The sequence below is a fragment of the Cervus canadensis genome, chromosome 13 (assembly GCF_019320065.1).
Source record: "Cervus canadensis isolate Bull #8, Minnesota chromosome 13, ASM1932006v1, whole genome shotgun sequence".
NCBI classification, from domain to species: Eukaryota; Metazoa; Chordata; class Mammalia; order Artiodactyla; family Cervidae; genus Cervus; species Cervus canadensis.
Window position 1 is genome coordinate 27,647,295 of NC_057398.1, and position 18,853 is coordinate 27,666,147.

At 46.2% G+C, this 18,853-nt stretch overlaps 1 protein-coding gene across 4 annotated transcripts in view; it reads left to right on the forward strand.

The window, feature by feature from the left end:
• The window catches only part of FHAD1 (forkhead associated phosphopeptide binding domain 1), a 160,118-nt gene extending 142,299 nt beyond the window's left edge, over nt 1-17,819 (forward strand). For 3 of the 4 annotated variants that reach the window (XM_043486194.1, XM_043486196.1, XM_043486197.1), the window contains 6 exons: nt 565-689; nt 2,692-2,787; nt 3,447-3,667; nt 4,188-4,353; nt 12,991-13,044; nt 17,263-17,819. In XM_043486194.1, coding sequence (XP_043342129.1) covers nt 565-689; nt 2,692-2,787; nt 3,447-3,667; nt 4,188-4,353; nt 12,991-13,044; nt 17,263-17,379 — 779 coding nt within the window. In that variant the 3' untranslated portion in view covers nt 17,380-17,819. The remainder of the gene's footprint in view (nt 1-564; nt 690-2,691; nt 2,788-3,446; nt 3,668-4,187; nt 4,354-12,990; nt 13,045-17,262) is intronic. The other variant, XM_043486195.1, reaches the window with a different exon arrangement.
• The last annotated feature ends 1,034 nt before the right edge of the window (nt 17,820-18,853 follow it).

Here is an 18,853-nt window from a genome sequence, read left to right on the forward strand (position 1 = left end):
CTTATCATTTCATAAGTGAAAAGATGTAGTTTTTTTTAAAAAAAGAAGAAGATGAGTTGGAGGCGGGGGGGAGATGGGCAAACATCATCTCAAAGTCAAGAGCAGGCCTTGATACTAAACAAACAGGATTTCATGAAAAACTCATAACATTGTCCTTCTTTTTCTTATTTCACTGTGGCCCAATGGAAACTTTTGCATAGACTGATGGTGTTCAAGAGGAACTTCCTAGATAAATACCCTGTTTAGAGGGAATGGGGCTCTCAAGAAACAGAGCTTGTTGCTGGGTGGAGCACTGAGCCAGGCCCTAGAAGCCTGGGTTCAAGTTCATCCTCCTACCTGTGGCCAAGGTTCACCCTTGGTGCCTCAGCTGTGTGAGGCTACAGCCTCATATTAGCTGTGTGACCTTGGACAAGTCATTTCACCTCTCTGGGCCTCAGATTGTGGGGGTTAGTACTGGCCCATGGTAAGCATCCAGTTAACAGCAGCTGTGATTTTTTTATTTTTTTACATCCAGTGACTTCTTCCTGAACCTTTCTTTTGAATCTAAATTATTTCTTTTTTCAGATCATAAGGACCACATGGATGAATCATTTCTAGACTTAAAGACTCTTGGGATGGAAAAAAACATGCAGAAAATATTGGATGTAAAACCTGATTTGCCAACTTTCTCAAAAGTAGAGATCCGAGTGGTAATTTGCCTCTGCAGTGACTGATGTGTGGTGAGGGTGGGCCTGAGGGCAGATCTGTCCAGGTGCCCTGGCATCACTGGTTCAGAGTCAGATCCTCCCTGTTAGCCTAGCATCTGTTATCAACTGGTCAGTGCCTCGCAGTACCAGTGGTCCAGTGTTTGAACAGCAAGGGGGCTTTCAAATGTGCATAGCAGGATGTATCATCACACTGATGTTGGCCAGGTCAATCTCTGGGCCCTCCTTTTCATATCATATGTTATATTCTGCAGAAAATATTCAACAAGCTATATAACATTACGCCATGAGTTTGCCTAAAATTTGCTTCTTTCTGTAAACTCAAAAACCCAAACACAGAAAACATAGCAGAAGGTAGCCATGATGATTAAGAAGACATGAAAGTTCTAGAATCAGAGACCTGCCTGTGTCCTAATCCCAGCTCTGCAAACCAAGTGACCTTGGCGGGCTCTTAACCTTTCTGGGACTCCATTTCCCAGCTGTAAAATGATGATGGAAAAATTAAAGGAGATAATTATGTAAAGTGCTTATCCCAGTGCCTAGGTCATAGTGAGCACTTAATAGATGATACTTGTGATTATTATTAAATAGTATTTCAATGGTATTCTTCAAAAAAGCCTTCCTTCCTTAGGGGGCTTAGTTTGATTTGCCCAGATTTGCAGAAGTAATTTGATTGTTAGATGGAAGGTGTTTGATTGGGCATTTGATTGACACATGACAGTGGACAGCTCAGGTTAACATTAATCAGAGAACCTGCTGGGCATGGTTTGCTGCCACAGCTGGATCCAAACCATCCTTGGGCTGTTGGAAGAAATAATTCAAATCATTCAATCTCATTTTTCTAGACATTTGCTAGACATGTGAATCTTCGGAAATGTGTTGCTTTGAGACTTCCCTGGCAGTCCAGTGGTTAAGACTTCACCTTCCAATGCAGGGGGTGTAGTGTTTTCTCCTTTTTTGGAGAGCTAGGATCCCACCTACCTCAGGGCTAAAAAAAACCCCATAAAAACAGAAGCAATATTATAACAAATTCAATAAAGACTTTTTAAAAATGATCCACATCAAAACAATATTTAAAAAAAAAGAATGAAAGAAAGATGTTGGTTTTCCTGCTAAGAGCAAACCCTCCTCTGAGAGTGGAAAGGGAGGAACCATCTCCAGGTGGGGAGCTCAGCTGGATCCCATATCCTGATCCTGCTTCCAAGATTTGCCTTCTCCCTGGCAACAACCCCTCATCCCACCACTGACACCACAGAACAGGAAACCTCCAAGGCTGGCAATAATTAAAAGGAGAGAAGGAGCAGGAGAAAGAATAGCTGAGCAAAGGCAACAGGACTCCTGTTTTTCTGACACTTATCTTCTCAGCCTCGGTGCTACTGATTTTTTGAGCCAGGTAACTCTTTGCCTGTGGGACTATCCTGTGTGTCACTGGGTGTTTGGCAGTATCTTTGTCCTCCACCCACTGGATGTCAGGAGCAGTCATGACGACCACCAGCGTGTCCAGGCATTGCTAAATGTCCCTGATCAAGGGAGAGTGGACAGGGTCATCCCCGGTTGAGAACCACTAGTCTAGAGGGCAGACATACAGTTTCCAAAGAACGGGACGAATGATGTGTCATTTCAAGAAGAGTTACGCTCTTAAGGGATAGGAACAGAGCTGTAAGAAAGCAGTTCACAGAGGAATCAGACTGGAATAAAAAACAGCTAGAAGGAGGCGACAGAGAATGAGATGGCTGGAGGGCAGCATCGAATCAATGGACATGAATCTGGGCAAACTCCAGGAGACAGTGAAGGACAGGCAAGCCTGGAGTGTGGTAGTCCATGAGGTTGCAGAGTTAGACATGACTTAGTGACTGAGCAACAACAACTGTCAAGTTATTCTTTAGTAACTTTCCAGTTCTTCGGTTATTCTTTTGGTTATTCTTCTGGATGTAGAAGATCATGATGGAATACCAAGAGAGAGTTTTCATTTCTTTTTTTATTTCAGCCTCAAAATAGCCTTTCCAGCCCAGGGTCCGTCATGGCCACCGATAAATTAGGGAAAACAGATGCAGCTGAGGCTCTGGATCTCAGTGAAAGGCTGGTAGGTACACCCAGCATCAGTCCCCCTCCTGTCCAAACCTGCAACCCCCTCAGGCAGTGTTAACCACCAGACAGCCTAACTAAACATCAACCCTACATAGATATTTAATCGTTATTACAGCTCTGCGAGACCCATTTACTATCCCAGCATGGGTTGGAAATTGCAGAGTTGAATTCCTTGGAAAACTGGGTAGCAAGAATAAATGTTTCTATCTGTTGTCATTTTCCCCCTGGTTCTCAAAAAGGCATAGCGTAAATGGATGCGGGGAACATGAAAGTCGGATTAAAAGCCCCAGTTGTACTCCTTTCCAAAGCATGTGTTCTCTGTGATTGCAGAAAATGAATGAAACAGAATTAGACACTTGCCTCCCTATTAAAGGGCTTCCCAGGTGGCTCAGTGGTAAAGAATCCGCCTGCAAGTGCAGGAGATGCAGGTTTGATCTCTGGGTTGGGAAGATCCCCTGGAGGAGGGCATGACAACCCACTCCAGTATTCTTGCCTGGGAAATCGCATGGACAGAGGAGCCTGGCGGGCTACAGTCCATGGGATCGCAGAGAGTCAGACACGACCGAGTGACTAAGCATGCACACACACTCCTTATTAAAGCAGCCGCCAGCGGAGGTGGGCCAAGCCTCTTACCTGCGAAACACTTTCTCGTAGTACATGGATATGAGCAAAACACTCGGGAGTCTGATGAACATCAAAGATATGTCAGGTCACGTGTCTATGAAACACCTCTCCCCCAAAGAGAGGGAGAGAGTCAACCAGCTTCGACAAAGAGACCTCGACATGGTGTTCGATAAGATCACCCAACTCAAGAACCGGCTGGAGAGAAAAGAGGAGCTTTTGAGAGGATACGAGAAAGACATTGAACAGCTCAGGTAGGGCCCATGTCCCCGCAGAAAGGCCCAGACCCCCATTCTCCAGGCTAAACCTCAGAGCAGCAGCAGACCTCTGGACCAAGACAGGAGGACAGAGGTCTGGGTGTGGGGTGTGCAGGGGAGGCGGGATCATGACTCAGGGTCTGATGGAGCAGTTAAAGTGCCCTATACTCTCTTAAGGGGTAAGGTGCACCTTTTATGAATGTATCTGATATTTCACCATGTGTGTGCTTTTCATAATTCCATCTTATTTTCAGTAGTATCAGTTCCCTGACCCTCCCTGGGAAATTGGGAGGGGCTGGTAATATAACGTGTGTCAGCTTCATGCCATACTTACACAGCCCATGAGCTATTTATTCTGCCCTCTAGTCCCCAAACTTCATCATTCTCTCCCACTTGTAATGAAACCGCTAAGTTAGGCGTACACAGAAGTATCTTGAGAATCTCCCAGGCAGGGGCATTGCTGGTAAGTGAGAAAGATGAGGGGAAAAGAGACTTTGTCTCTCTCCCGTGTGCTCAGGCAGAGCAAAGTGTCGGTTCAGATGTACCAGTCACAGGTGGCCAAGCTGGAAGACGACATCTACAAAGAGACCGAAGAGAAGGCGCTGCTCAAGGAGGCCCTGGATCGCATGGAGCAGCGGTTGCACCAGGAGAAGAGGGTCAACAGGGCGATCAGGCAGCAGAAGGTGAGTGGTGCCTGCTTGGAGCAGTCTCTGAGGCTGCCCCTCAGCCCCCTTTAGAAATGGCCAGCTGAGGTCCCAGCAGGATCTAGGCAGTGCAGGATGCATTTACTGATGCAAAGGAAAGGGGCAGAATAGCTTTAGCATCAGACAGACCTAAGTTTAGACTGTAGCTCTTCCATTTACTGTGTGACTTCAGGCAGGTTTCTTAACCACTCTGAGACTCAGAGTCTAGCTTGTCTGTATTTTCTTTCTTTCTTTTTAATTTAATTTTTAATTTTGTATTGGAGTAGAGCTGATTTACAATTTTGTGTTAGTTTCAGGTGCAGAGCAAAGTGATTCAGTTATACATATACATGTATCCATTCTTTTTCAGATTCTTTTCCCAGATAGGTTATTATAGAATATTGAGCAGTATTCCCTGTGCTATACAGTAGGTCTTTGTTGATTATCTGTTTTATATATGGTAGTGTGTTTGTGTTAATTCCAAACACCTAATTCATCCCCCACCACCTTTTCCCTTTGATAACTGTAAGTTTGTTTTCAAACTGTGAGTCTGTTTCTGTTTTATAAATAAGCTTACTTGTATCAGTTTTTTAGACTCCACATATAAGTGGTATCATATGATACTTGCCTTTCTCATCTGCCTTACTTCACTTAGTATGATACTCCCTAGGTCCATCTATGTTGCTGCAAATGGCATTATTTCATTCATTTTATGGCTGAGTAACATTCCATTGTATATATGTACCACATCTTCTTTATCCATTCCTCTGTCGGTGGACATTTAGGCTGCTTCCATGTCTTGACTGCTATAAGCAGTGCTCTCTGAGACTCATAGTCTAGCTTGTCTGTTTTTTTTTTAACTTTTAATAATTCATGTATTTTATCTTGTTCTTTCTATTCAATAACTATTTTTCTGCCAGTTTTATTGAGATGTAATTGACACTTGTATTGAGTTTAAGGTATACAGCATAATGATTTGACTTCCAAGCCACATGAAGTAATTGCCACAATAAGCTTAGCAAACATCCTGAGTTTTTTAAAGTGGTGTCTATTGTTCTTACTTTCATTGTTCTGCCAGGTGCAAGGGATACACAGATGAATAAGTTCTCTGAGAATAAAGATTTTTAATTTGCTATTCTGAGTACCCAGAGAATAGTAGACACCAAATAAATATTTGGTACATGGATAGATGGATGGACAGGTGGATGGATGGATGGATGGATGGGTGGGTGGGTGGATGGAAGGACAGGTGGATGGATGGATGAATGAACACCAGATCAATGGATCAGTAGGTGTTCAGGTAGATGGATGGTCAGGTGAATAGAGATAGATGAATGTCCTTGAAGGACATATTTTTCAGTACAGAACATACAGGTAAAGAGCTGATTTCAGTCTGACTTAGTGGGGTAAGGGCTCTGTTCAGATCCAGAGAAGGGTACTTGGCTCAGTCTAGAGCATTCATAGAGTGTTTTCCAAGTGCTGACATTTGTTATGAATTGCAAAGGAGAGTTGGAGTTTGTCCACCAAAGGGATGGACAGGTGTGCATTCGAGGCTGTGGGAGCCACAGAGGAAAGGCATGAGGAGGAGGGATTGCTTCCTGGCATGAACTTGGTGAGAGCACTGACTTGAGAGACCAAGACTGAGACTCAGGCTGGTGATCCAGCTAAAAGAGGCCACCTCCTGCCCTCATCCTGCTATCTCATCTATCACATGGCACAAGACTCAGTGGGTCCTGGGGTCCAATCCCCCTGCTTACTGTGTGATCTTGTGCAAATCAGTCCCCCTCCCTGAGCCTCACTTTCCTCATCAGTGAATGGGAGATAAGAGCACCTGCCTTGCAGGATTGTTGTGAGGATTGAATACAACACAGGTAACCCTTCCTATCCAAGCTCTCACTGTCTGAACTCAGGACCAAACGGTTTCCAATGCCCAGGTACACCTGTCCAGGCTCTGAAGCCTGCAGCTCAGGGCCTGGGACTCGGCAGCTGCATGCAGCTCTCTTCCCTGTGGCCAGCTGACCGCACAGGTGGTCTCTGAAGGGAGTGCTGCCCCAGACCCAGTAGAGCCTGCTGCCAAAAGTCCGCACACACATCGAGACAGGCATGGGCAGCACCTGAAAACCAGCTCCAGAAGCTCGCTGTAACCCTGTGCCTGCACTGCAGTCAGTAGTGGGGTCTCTGGTCTTCTTGGCAGTTAACACCCATGACCGTCCACTCCTGTTGGCAGCAGCATGTCACTAGCGCCCCTGGGCACTGGCACAGCGACTCCTAAAGAGATCAGACTCTCCCTGGTCCTTCACTCTCACCTAAGGTCGAGCAGATCTCCAGGAAGGCATCAGGCAAACAGGGGAAAATCACCATAGCCCCCATCTCTTCATGATGTCTGCAGGCATTGGGCTCCACTCATGCTATGCAGCCATGATCAGGGTTATTAATGCCTCTGGTAGCCCTGCCTGGTTGTCATGATGATCCCCATTTTACAGATGAGGAAACTGAGGCTCAAAGAATTAAAAAAGAGACTTGTCCAAGTTCATAGAGTAGCTGGTAGTTCACAGAGTCTTTAGTCGCTCAGTCATGTCTGACTGTTTGCAGCCCCATGGACTGCAGCCCACCAGGCTCCTCGGCCCATGGGATTTCCTAGGCAAAAATACTGGAGTAGATTGCCATTTCCTTCTCCAGGGGATCTTCCTGACTCAGGGATTGAACCCAGGTCTCCTGCATTGCAGACAGATTCTTCACTGTCTAAGCTACCAAGGAAGTCCCAAGTAGAGCCTTTACCCAGCCCCATATCTCTCTTGTCCTAGGTCGTGCATTCTTTGCTGGTCTGGCTCCCAGTTGCCTCCTTGTACCTATTAGTCTTTCTAACTGGGAGCTGTGTATTTTTGCATGCATGCTTGTGTGTGTGCCTGTGAGTATGTGCTGTGTGTTTGTATGTGTGTGTATTTGTGTGTGAGTGTGTTGCCTACATGAGCTCTAAGGAGGCCAGGCCTTAGAAGGTCATAGAAGGATGTCCTTCTCAACCAAGAGGTGATAGTCAGATGAGTTCCTTGCAGAAGGCTGCCCCCCATTCTGCAAACTTTCCAGGCAGGAGGTTTCCAAACAGCAGGCTCTCTGGCTTATAGCCCCAGAAATGAAAGTGGCTGTCCTGCTCTGAGGGAGCCCGGATGTGATGTTTCTAGGGCTCACCCTTCTGAATTAAACATCACAGACCTCAGTCTGCGTGTGTTATGGGGCTGCCTCGGGCAGAGGACAGTTTCCTTTCACACCAAGCAATGCCAGGGAGAGCTGGGCCACTGACAGAGTTCTGACTTTCCCTTTGATGTGTCCTCTGGAGAGCTCACCCCTCCCTGAGGCATCCCCCGACCCCCAGGGCTTGGCAGGCGAGGCCCCAAAGCACAGACACCAGACCACAGAATGGGACAGCAAAGGACCCAAAAAAGGCCATTGTCATGTACTGAAAACCTGAGGATTTACATAATTAGGCTTCACATGCATTATTCATGGGCTGCCTCGTTCATACACAATGCAGGGGACGTGCCAGCCTGTTTGGCACTAGACATCCTTCAGCAGAGAAGGGTCTGAAATGGCCAAGCTGAAGCTGTGTCAGGGTCCCCAGAAGAGCTAGAGCTGGGAGCTTTCAAATTTGTGAAATTCACAATTGGAGGAAAGATGTACATGAACTACAACCATAATCATGGCATCGCCAATGATATCATTTACTGAGCACTTTAAGTATCATTTACTTTATTATTTACCAAGGGGCAGGCACCTGCACCACACAGTACAGGCTTCATCTCTCCCGTCAACCCCACAAGGGAAGCTGGTGAGCATCAGCCCACTCGAGAGAGGGGAGGGCTGAGTTGTCAGAGGGTACCACTCCCTGGCTGTCAGCTGCATAAACAGGATTCCCTCCCAGCTGCTGCCCTCTCCAGCCCACCTCCACTTTCCCGCACCCCTTCCTTCTGCGTCTCCCTTACCCGGGTGCTGCCTCATATATCTCTCACCATTGCTCCCGGAGTATTCACTCCAGGACTCAGGTTTGCATTTGAGGCTTCTTATTACTATGTCATCAGAAATCCCTGTTTGTCAGGAAGAAAAAATAATAAACTTTACAGTTTTGCTGGATTCTAAAGGGCACATGTGTACATTCATCTTGGCATCAGTTTCTTCCAGGGAGTATGTCTTCATTGTTTTTAAGTGGAAATTAACAGAAAATAGAATTCCTCTTTCATTAGTTTTACACTTAGTATTTTCACAAGGAGCCTTAATTTTTAGCCTCCTGTACAAAACTTTGAAACTGTTCACCCTGTTCATTGAGCTCACGGGTTGAAGCACTGAGAGATGAAATTAACACATCTGAAGCTTCAGCATCCACCCCCCACCCCCAAAAATGCAGTTTGTCATCTTAAATGTTTGACCATCTCTTCACTAAGCAGCACTTTCCAGAATCAAAAGTTGTGTTTCCACACTAATACCTCTGGCTGTGAACATGAGACTTGACATGAAAGGCTAGGCATTCACAGAGAACCCTGAGTCTGTGGCTCTCTCCACGTGGCAGAGAGAAGGGACCCTGGCCCAGGCCGAGCTCGCGCTAATCCACGTCCAAGTCACTGGAGAAGGCCGCATTGTATCTCAGAGTTCAGAGGCCAGAGGCGGAGTCAAACAGCAGTCCAGCCCCGCCCCTGCCCCTAGTGACCCTTGAGCAGGTGGCTTGACCTCTGTATCTCAGGCTCCTCAACCAAAACAACCAAAGATGGTAACAAGAGGCCCATTCAGTGGGGCAGCGGGAGGGTTAAATGGCAAAATGCCCACAGTGCCTGGCACACGGCAAGCCCCGTTTCTAAGGGGGAAGAATAGACAGCCCATGGATGGGTGGGGATTCCTGCATTTCTTTCAGGGAGCTTCCTGCCAGCTGACGCCCTCCCTGGTCCTCCCAAAGCCGGCAGCTCTTCTGTGACGCTCTTTTCTCCTCCGTGAATACCACTCGGGTCACAGCCAAGAAAGGACCCAGATACCTTTTGTGAATGGGCTAATGCTGGGGTTTTTCAATAGGAAAAATTTAAATGCACAGAAGTGGCCATTTGAAAAGCACGCAAACCCTTTTACTTAGGGCTTGAAGTATAAGAAAGGCTGAAGGGCACCGGCTGCTTCTGGCAGAAACCCGTTCAGCTCGCCTGCCAATCAAATCTCCAGCCAATGAAGTCCTGACTAGGGGCGTGGCCACCGCTTTGCCTGTGGCCTCAGCCCAGCGAGCGAGCGTGTGTGATTAAGTCGCTCAGTAGGGTCCCGCTCTTTGCGACCCCGTGGACTGTTAGCCCGTCAGGCTCCTCCATCCATGGGATTATCCTGGCAAGAATATTGGAGTGGATTGCATTTTTTCCTCCAGGGGAATCTTCCTGACCCAGGGATCGAACCGGTGGCTCCTGCATTGGCAGGCAGATTTTTTACCACTGCGCCACCTGGGAAGCCCCTTCAGCCAGGCAGGAGCCCCCTAAAGTTCCTTCTGCTTAATTAGCTCACGTCCCTTCTTTTTAAGATGAGAATAAAAATGGCACCTAACTCAATAGCCTTGGATGAAATGGGAGGTTGCATGTAAAACCAAAACCCTTAGTACATGGGACCACATAGGATACATGCTCACATGCCATCATGGTTATCCTCACTCTTCTATTTAACTCACTATTTTCCAGGATTTCCTTGGGCCCGGGTATTCTCAAGATCCTGGTTTCCTCAGCACCACTTGTGTGTTTTTAGCCAACAGGTAGAAATTGGTAGATGTTGTATAGGAGGAGTGTGCGATGGGAGGGGCTTGTGGATGGTGCTCTCCTGCCCACAATGATGAAGTAGGGCAATGTGGCTAGGCTGGTGCGGCATACAGATAGAAGATGGCTAAAGAAAAAGACCCTCACCTGCCCCCTTCTTCTGCCCACCAATCCCAGTGGATCCCAGCGTCTCCTAGCAACCTCTGAGGTGTGTCCCCAAATGGAACAGGTGGGGACACACTGAACACTGTCTTGCTCCCCTGATATTTTCACTTAGGAACGTTTAGAGGACCTCGAACAGAGAAATGCCAAAGAGTCAGCAGCTTGCAACTGTTCCTTCAAAGAGAAAGAGAGGCAGGTACAGAGACCCTTTCTGATCTTGCAGCCAGACACAAAGTAGATACCTTATTTTCAAAGGGCAAGAGCTTGTGGGGTGTAAATGCCAGCATAGGCAGCCCAAAAAACATTCCACCCTCCTCCACTCCCTTCCCCTCCCCGACCCCAGCCCCTGCCCCTGCCCCTTCTCCTGCCTGCAACCTGCACAAGGGACCTGAGAGACCCAGGATCTGGAAGTGAGAAAAGGCAGAAGGGCAGTGCAGCCACCCTGGGTGCTAAATGATTTGGGGACATAGAGACAAACCATAAGAAAAGAAGAAGGTAGGAGTGAGGAATCCCAGAAACCTCTGCCCTAAGAATGGAGTACAGTAGATGGACGAAGGCGGGGGTTGTACAAAATGAAGCCAGAAATAAGGATGAAGGTGTCTGTTACAACACCCCCTCACCTGCCAAAGGGGAGCCCCATTCGACAGTGGGCTTTCTGGCAGCCGATGGGAAATGGAAAACCCAGCATGGCCCAGAGTTTACTGTGTCCATGAGATACGAGTGTGATCCTCAGAAGTGTTCCTAGAACAAAGACGGTTCTGGATTCTCCTCCAGAGAGGACGTTGTGTGCTGTAATGAACAACACCCCTAAGAATAGCAGTGCAGTGATAGCTGGGTCATGGCTGTGCACAGCTCTTGAGAAAGACTGATGACATCATATCCCAGTGAGTCCAGTAAAAACGTGTGCACATGGGCCAGGCTCTGCCCTTCCGTGCCCAGCCGTCCACTGATTGAACTTAACCAAAAAAGATATTTCAGAGCAGTGTTCAAACTGGGGTTCCCTGGAGCCCTTGGGTGCCGTGGGAAGGGTATGATTCTCAACACACACACACCTCTCCCACCAGAGAAGCTCTCCATTATCTATTTTATACCCCAAGTTCCTCTTGGAATTTTGCTTGGATAAAAGGTTTAGGGGGAAAAAGGTAGGGGTGGGATGGGAAGGAAGGAGGTTGTTGGTTTAATGCCACTGCTTTATAATATCTGGAAATTTGGATGGTGACTGCCTCAACTGAGTTTGTGATAAATATTGAGTAGCTGCAGGCTCAAGGCCTTCTCCATGAAAAATGCCTAGAGGACAACTATCTGTTCGATATGGGCGCATAAGCCTTCATGGACAATCCTCTGAGGGGAGAGTTAGCATCCTTCAGGGAGAATGGAAGAGATTTACTAGTACCTATGACCTGTCCCAAAAGATGGCCTTACTTCCTCCATGAATTTTATGAATCTCCAGTAGCATTGCCAGATTTGGGGGGTGGGGGGAAGGTGGGCAGAAACAGCATGCTCAGGATGTGTTAAATTTTAATTGCAGATAACAACAAACAGTTATTAAGTATAAATATGTCCTAAATATTGCACAGGGGCATACTCATAGTAAAAAGTATTTTGGTTTCATTCTGAAATTCAAATTGAACTGAGAATCCTGTACTTTATCTGACAACCCCTCCAACACTTACTGAGCACCAACTAGACACCAGGCGGGGAGGTTCTGAAGCAGGTGTCACAAGATGGCAGCCCACAGACATATTTCATTTGACTCATGGGATTTTTTTTGGGTACATTTCAAAGTAGGGCAGTCTAACAGAATACTCCAGATTTCCAGCTTCTCTGGGAAACTTGCAAGATCTGGGGACACTAGACCCACAATCCCACAAGTCATCAATACAAGCCTCCATCTTCCAGGCCCCTGAGGCGCTGGGCTCGTGGACTTGCTGCCACCCCTCCCCTGGCTCACCTCACCCACTTCCCTTACTTCCCTGGCCCCTGTAGGAATCAGGTCGGTGACCCCAGTTGATGCCTAGGGCTCTCTGAGAAAGTCCCCTCCTGACACCCCTACACGTTCACCTGCAGGATGTCGGTCTGCAAGGGGCACCCCAGTTCCCTCTCCCTTTGGTGTCTCCAGTGTCTTGGGGATGCTCTTTCTTTGATGAACTGTCCCTGAGGTGCGGACCCTTGAGCAGATCAGGGCAGCAATAGTAATCAAACCCCAGGGGAGTGGCAAGCTCCAGATTCTCAGTGATGGCTTCCCAACAGGCCCCCAAAGTCCCTGCCAGGGAGATTAACCTCTGGGGTTTTTGTCATGCCTAGGCCATTGGGTGGAAATCGCTGGACATGTACAGCCTCTTCTAGTGACCTGGAAGGCTGTGCTTCCACCTAAAGCAGATCTGTCCTCCAAGGAGAATATAGCGTCCTTCATAGCCTTCTTGGTTGACCCACCTCCTTCTCTACTGGATTCTGGGACAGAGATCTCTAAGAGGTTCAGCAGGACAGTGTAACATTGCCCCAAAGCCACACCCCATTCTACAGACACCCCCCCCCCACATCCTCACCCACTCCCTCTTCTGCAGACTCTCATCCTCACACCCTCACCTAGGAAGGCTCAACATTTCATCCAAATGGGTAGCATCCAAAAGTTGAGAAAAATCTGTTGTTCTTTGATGCAAAAGACAAAGCAGAACACAAGCTAAAATTTGTCAATATTTTTTCTGTGTTAAAGAGACGAATGTTTGTAGAGGCGGTGAAGAACAAGATGCAGAACTCAAATTTCCAGGTGAGCCAGGAGAGGAGAGAAGAGAGAAAACCGTAGAACATCAGCAGGAAGCCCAGTTGACAGTAGCACTGTGTCTGTTGTGTCCTGAGCATTTAGCATGTGCCATGCACACACAGCTAAGCACTGGACCTGCAGTATCTCATTTAAGCTTCACAACAACCCTATGGGGGTAGGTTTTGTTATTATACCCAATTCTCAGATGAGGTGTCTGAGGCTTAGAGACTATTTATCCAGAGCCACACTGCTAAGTAGGAGACATCTGACACCCAGGTGAGAGTGCTGGCTTTTCTTCCTTGAGGTTATAAACTTCCAGGTAATAAACCTGATAACATTTCCAATGGTATTTCTCTTGAATTTCACAGAAGCATCCTCTAAAATTCTTTTAAAAGTTGAGAATTAAGACTTTGAAATCTTGAGCATGTTGAAACATTGCCATTGACAAATCAGCCCTGGAACTGGAATTAAGCCAATCCATGTTCCCACTTTGCAGAAAGTAGAGGCGAGCTCTCAGGAAGCTTGAAAACGGAACACATTTTGGTTGAATAAGAGAGAAGAGACATATTCAAGTTTGATAAAAGGCCACAGTCATTCTGAAGCAACCAAATTATCATGGGTAGAAGAAACAAAGATATTCTAGGTGAGGGATACATTTGGAAAATGGAAGCTTCTTCTCAACCAGCATCCTTGTTCTAAGGCCAGAAGATGGTTACTGTCCCAGAGCAGGACATTAAAATGACAGAGAGCGTCCTGGGGGCCCCTATGGATCTGAGACCTTCGCCACCCTGCCAAGTGGAAATTTTGCGAAGTTTGTCACTTATTCATTCACATATACAACTGAAGCGGAGGAGGAAGAAAGAGCCCTAAGCTAGGTTTTGTCTGAGGACCGCCTGGGGATGTAAAATGACAGAGGGGATATTGACATGGGTCCCAGATGTTGTGGGAACAGTGTGCTTCTCTGAGATACGAGACCCCCTGGCATCTCACGCTGTCTTTGGCTTTAACAGAATAGGGGCAAATGGTGCTTTGGCTGAGAGCAAAGACCCAGCTTCCCATTTTCCTTGCACTCCAGCCCCAGCTTAGAAGTTGGTGTCTGAGAACTCCCTGGTACAGACAGGTTTCCTCCAGGTTCCCTGCCAAGTGTAGCTTGGGCGACTCCTTCCTCCAGAGTGGACCTGGAGTCCATCAGGGGATGGAGTCACCAGAATCACATTGATAAAGATGGGACGTGTAAAGTCTGCTCTCTCAGTCTTGCATAAGAGACTCCCAGAGTGTCTCAGCCTTTCTCATAGCAGAGTCTCCATCTCTAGTACACTTCAGAACTAGCACATTCTTCCTTTTTAAGATCCTATGGGATTCATATTGATTTTATTTTTCCTCTGCAGCTAACAGTCTTCTATAATTGTCAATCATATGCTAAAGGGGAAAATCTTCTAGTTAATAAATTGAATACCTAATCTAGGCCACATACTGTGCTAGGAACTGGGGACAGACAAATGAACAAAGAGATACAATCCCAGCCTTCATTCATTCAACGAATATTTGTTGAGAGGTCTGCGATATGGCAGGTAATGTTCAGGTGTTAGGATTCAATCCCATTCTCAGTGGCAGCAATATCACCCCCGAGAGGGCATAACTCTACTTTTTTAATGTATAAAGCACAGAAATACACACAGTGCTATCTGTAATAATCAAATTTCATGGAGGTAAGAACTTCCCAGGTGGCTCGGCGGTGAAGAATCCGCCTGCAATGCAGGAGATGTGGATTTGATCCCTGGGCTGGGGAGACCCCTGTAGAAGGAAATGGCAACCCACTCCAATGTTCTTGCCTGGGAAATCCCATGGACAGAGGAGCCTGGTGGGCTACAGTCCATGGAATCTCAAAAGAGCTGGATACGACTTAGCGGCTAAACAACAAAAGCGATTAGGAAAAAAATGTCTAAGAAGGCTCTTTAAGGAAAAGGATGATAGTGAAAAAAAGAGTGAGAAATGCCGAGTTAGATCAATGAAGAAACATGTAAAACTCCCAGTCTTTCATGGCTTTTCATTCTGGGGCAAATAAATAAACAAATATTGGGTTGGATGAAAAGTTAATTCGGGTTTTACCATTAAAATATTATGGGAAAACCCAGATGAACTTTTTGACCAACCCAGTACTTTCTGTTGTTCCTGAGCTCAGGAACACTTTCCACAGGGACCTCTCCATCCCCCTCCCCAGTCCAAGGACCAGGAGAGGCCTCCCTGAAGTAGGGATGTTAAAAACCAAGACCTGAGGTGGTGTGGGAATGAACTGGGATCTTTGTGCCCAGATCTGCCATTTCAGTATGCCCTGAGTTAATTCCCAGTTAATTTCCAAATTTCCAATTTAAATGTCCTTATTTAAATGACAGGCTCCTATCCTGGTCTTGTTCTTCTAAGGGTGAGCAGGGAATGTGATTCCAAACATGCAGGATGAATGCCTGTTGCTGCCTGAGGTCCCTGGCTCGGGACAAACCCAGCCAGGCTCCCCCCACCCCTCGGGCCCACACTTGAATTTTCACATTTCCCATTCCTCACCCCTTCCTTTTCCCAGTTCAGCCATCCCCTCTGCCTTTTTCTGTCCCCGACCTCATCACTCAAAAAAGTGGACCAAAGTTTGCTCTGTGGTGCTTCCTACCCCAAGCTCATGGCAGACCTGGGACTTGGGAGAACCTGGGACTAAGGAATCTTCATTTTTAACAAACACCCAGGCTCTTGCTCCAACAGCCAACCTCGCACCAGGTCGGGGCACTGGCCCTGGGGACCCATCCAATTTTATTGAAAATCAAACTAAAAGGGATACAAAGTAAAACTGGTTTAGAGGCAAAAGATTTTCAACATTTGCTGCCTGTTTTCCTTTTATCTGGGCATTCCTGCCAATATTTACTCTGTGGGCTACTGTAGAGATGTTAGCCCATCTCACCCTGAAATGTTTTCCTGCAATGATTTTGAAAGCAATCTCAGCCTGCAGTGATTTTGAAAGCAATCTCAAAGCACATTTCAAGGTTCCTGGCAGCCACCGGCATAGGTCAGGCACAGAACGTGATTTTTAAGCCTGTCTTAAAGTGAAAAGAGTTACAGAAATGGTCCTACCAGCCCCTTCCATTTAAACACACCCAGAACCTCCTCTCAACCCCCAAGGAAGACAGGACATTCTGGTCCCTATCTGACAGATGAGGAGACCAAGGATCATGCCTTCAGAGGCAGAGCTGAAACTTGACTACCTGTAGGCCTGCAGGCCCTCTTTCCCCAGGGGCATGAGTTGGAGTCAAAAACTTGCAGGAAGTAGGGCTGGTGATGTGAAGCCTGTTGGAAAGAAACTTGCAAGTTACAATCATATCTACAGTATAAACAGAACCATGTGAGAGAGAGATTCTTGGGTTGCAATGAATAGAAACCTACTCAGAAAGAGGGAGGGGGCTTTTCTAAGGATGTAAGAGTGAGTGCCTCATAAATACTGAGAGCTGAGAGAGAGCCTGGCCTCAAAAGAGAACTGGTAGGCCATCATCTCCCAAGCATCATCTCTCTTACACACAAACACACACAGAGAGCTCATATCACTTCTCTGTGTCTAAGTCTCCCCTGATCTCTTCTATCGCTGGTCATGTGATAAAAAGGGATGACCTCACAGTCCCCCAGTTCAAAGAACCAGCTCAGGTAGTAAGTAGCATCATAGAGCCCATAATCCTAAATCCTGGGAGTGACCATCTGAAAAGCCGAGCCGGTGCCAAAGTGCCCGATCAGCTAAGACCAGGGACAGAGTCATACTCATGACTGCCCCCAAGCCAGGGGCAGTGCATAGAATAGGATTAGACAGACTCCCCTTGAATATCCTGCATTTTCTCCTCCTAAGACATTAGAGACAAGACATTCAGTTTAGTAACAGCTTTTCGAGAGAAAGTCCATCCCAATGAATGTGCCCAGAATCAGAAACTCCTGGTTTCAAAAAAAAAAAAAAGAAAATATAAGAAGAGAAAGCATTATCTGTATATCTGGAAGGGAGTACACTGGAATGTCAATAAGGTTACCTGTGAGTAGTGTGAGAATGGTGGATTATTTTAGCTTCTTTTTGCACACATCTATGTCTGTATATAATTTCTTTTTTACAAATACTTTATTTTGAGCAAAAAATCCGATTTGAATGGTATCTTTGGGGATCTCCTTAAAATTGTCAAGTTTGTGCATTTGTTGCTCTTGTTGAAGGTTGGAGCCAGAAAAGCCATTGCAAAGATGGACCAAGAAAGAGAGATGCTAAAGAGAGAGATGTCCAGCAAGTCCAGCCAGAGCCTTCTGTTTTCTAAGCCTGGTGGAAGAAACTAGAAATATCATCCCGCCGGGTCGCACGAGATCCTTCTCTCTGAGTCAGAGAGAATCTTCTGCACCAAATCACAAAGACACTTTTTTTAAGACTTAAAAGATTGTTACCCTGTGTGTTGCTTCCTAGACTGGTATTTTGCACAGTGCAATTTTTCGGAGTGTGTGGGGAGAGGGGCTCTTTTCATAGCTATCTACGAATGTAAACGCACTCAGGCATATGAAGAATTAGTTCGAAATTCTGACTCCTAGGCCCAGTAGATAAACTTATGTGTCTGGGTTGTGACGTACCCAAATGTCACACCTCCATGGAGCTCCAAGAAACCCACAGTTGAGAAAACCCAGGACATGTTACTGGGGCCACAGGACAGAAAGGTAACCTCAGGGGCTGCTGGGGCCACAGTATAGTGCATTTATATCTGAATTTCTTATAATAAATTTGAACACCAACCTGTTTTTATCGCTTCCATAACAATGAGTCACATGTATATGGCACACTGCAGTTTTCGAAACCCTTCTCATCTAATCTTCCTCCAAGCCCTGGGAGGTAAATAGTATTATATTCCCCATTTTACAAACGAGGAAGCTGAGGTCCAGAGAGGTTAAATGGCCCATCTAAAGTCACACAGCTAGGAAATTCAAGGGTTGGGTCTGGAACCCAGGTATTTAACTCCCGTCTCACACTGCCCGTCCTGTCACAGCAGGATAAGCCCAGTAGTTCAAGTCACAGGCCATCAGGACAGGCCAGCTACCCAATCACCAAAGGGCACACACTGCCCAGGTGGACACACTCTTTTTCCATGGTATTTGGAGAGACTTTCATTTTTGCCCTCTCTGCAGCCATCTGTCCTCTGCCTGCCTTTCTTACACGGCCAAGACCACCAAATAAAATGGGAGGAACAACAGAAGTCATGAATATCACTAGTTTTTTTAATTTTAAAAAGCCACAATAAAAACATTTTTGTGTTTTAAAACCAAATGCATTCTTTATACTGATTAAAACTAGAAGAAAATAGGAAAAATTATTTGTGTGCTATTCCACTAAAGGTACATCTTACACAGTGAGAAGGTACATCTTACACAGGACCTTAAAAATAATCTTGAAGGGAATTCCCTGGTTAAGGCTCCATGCTTTCAAGGCAGGGGGTACAGGTTCAATCCCTGATCAGGGAACTAAGATCCCACATGCCTCATGGTAGTGCAGCCAAAAAAAAAATAAAATAATTTTTTAAAAGAAGTTTTAAATTATTTTTAAAAAATAATAATAGTAATCTTGAAAACCCCAGTTTTCCATAAAGAATATGATATTACTTATACTTCACCATATCCTCAAAATCCAAAAAGCAGTCTCCAGCACCAGAAAAGATCACTGGGTTAGACAGTAGTTAAGAAGCTGGCTAATGTTTGGAAGCCAAATTGTGTGTGGGGGAAGAAATACTTAATTTGGTTGAACATGAATATTTGAATTTGCAGAAGTCAA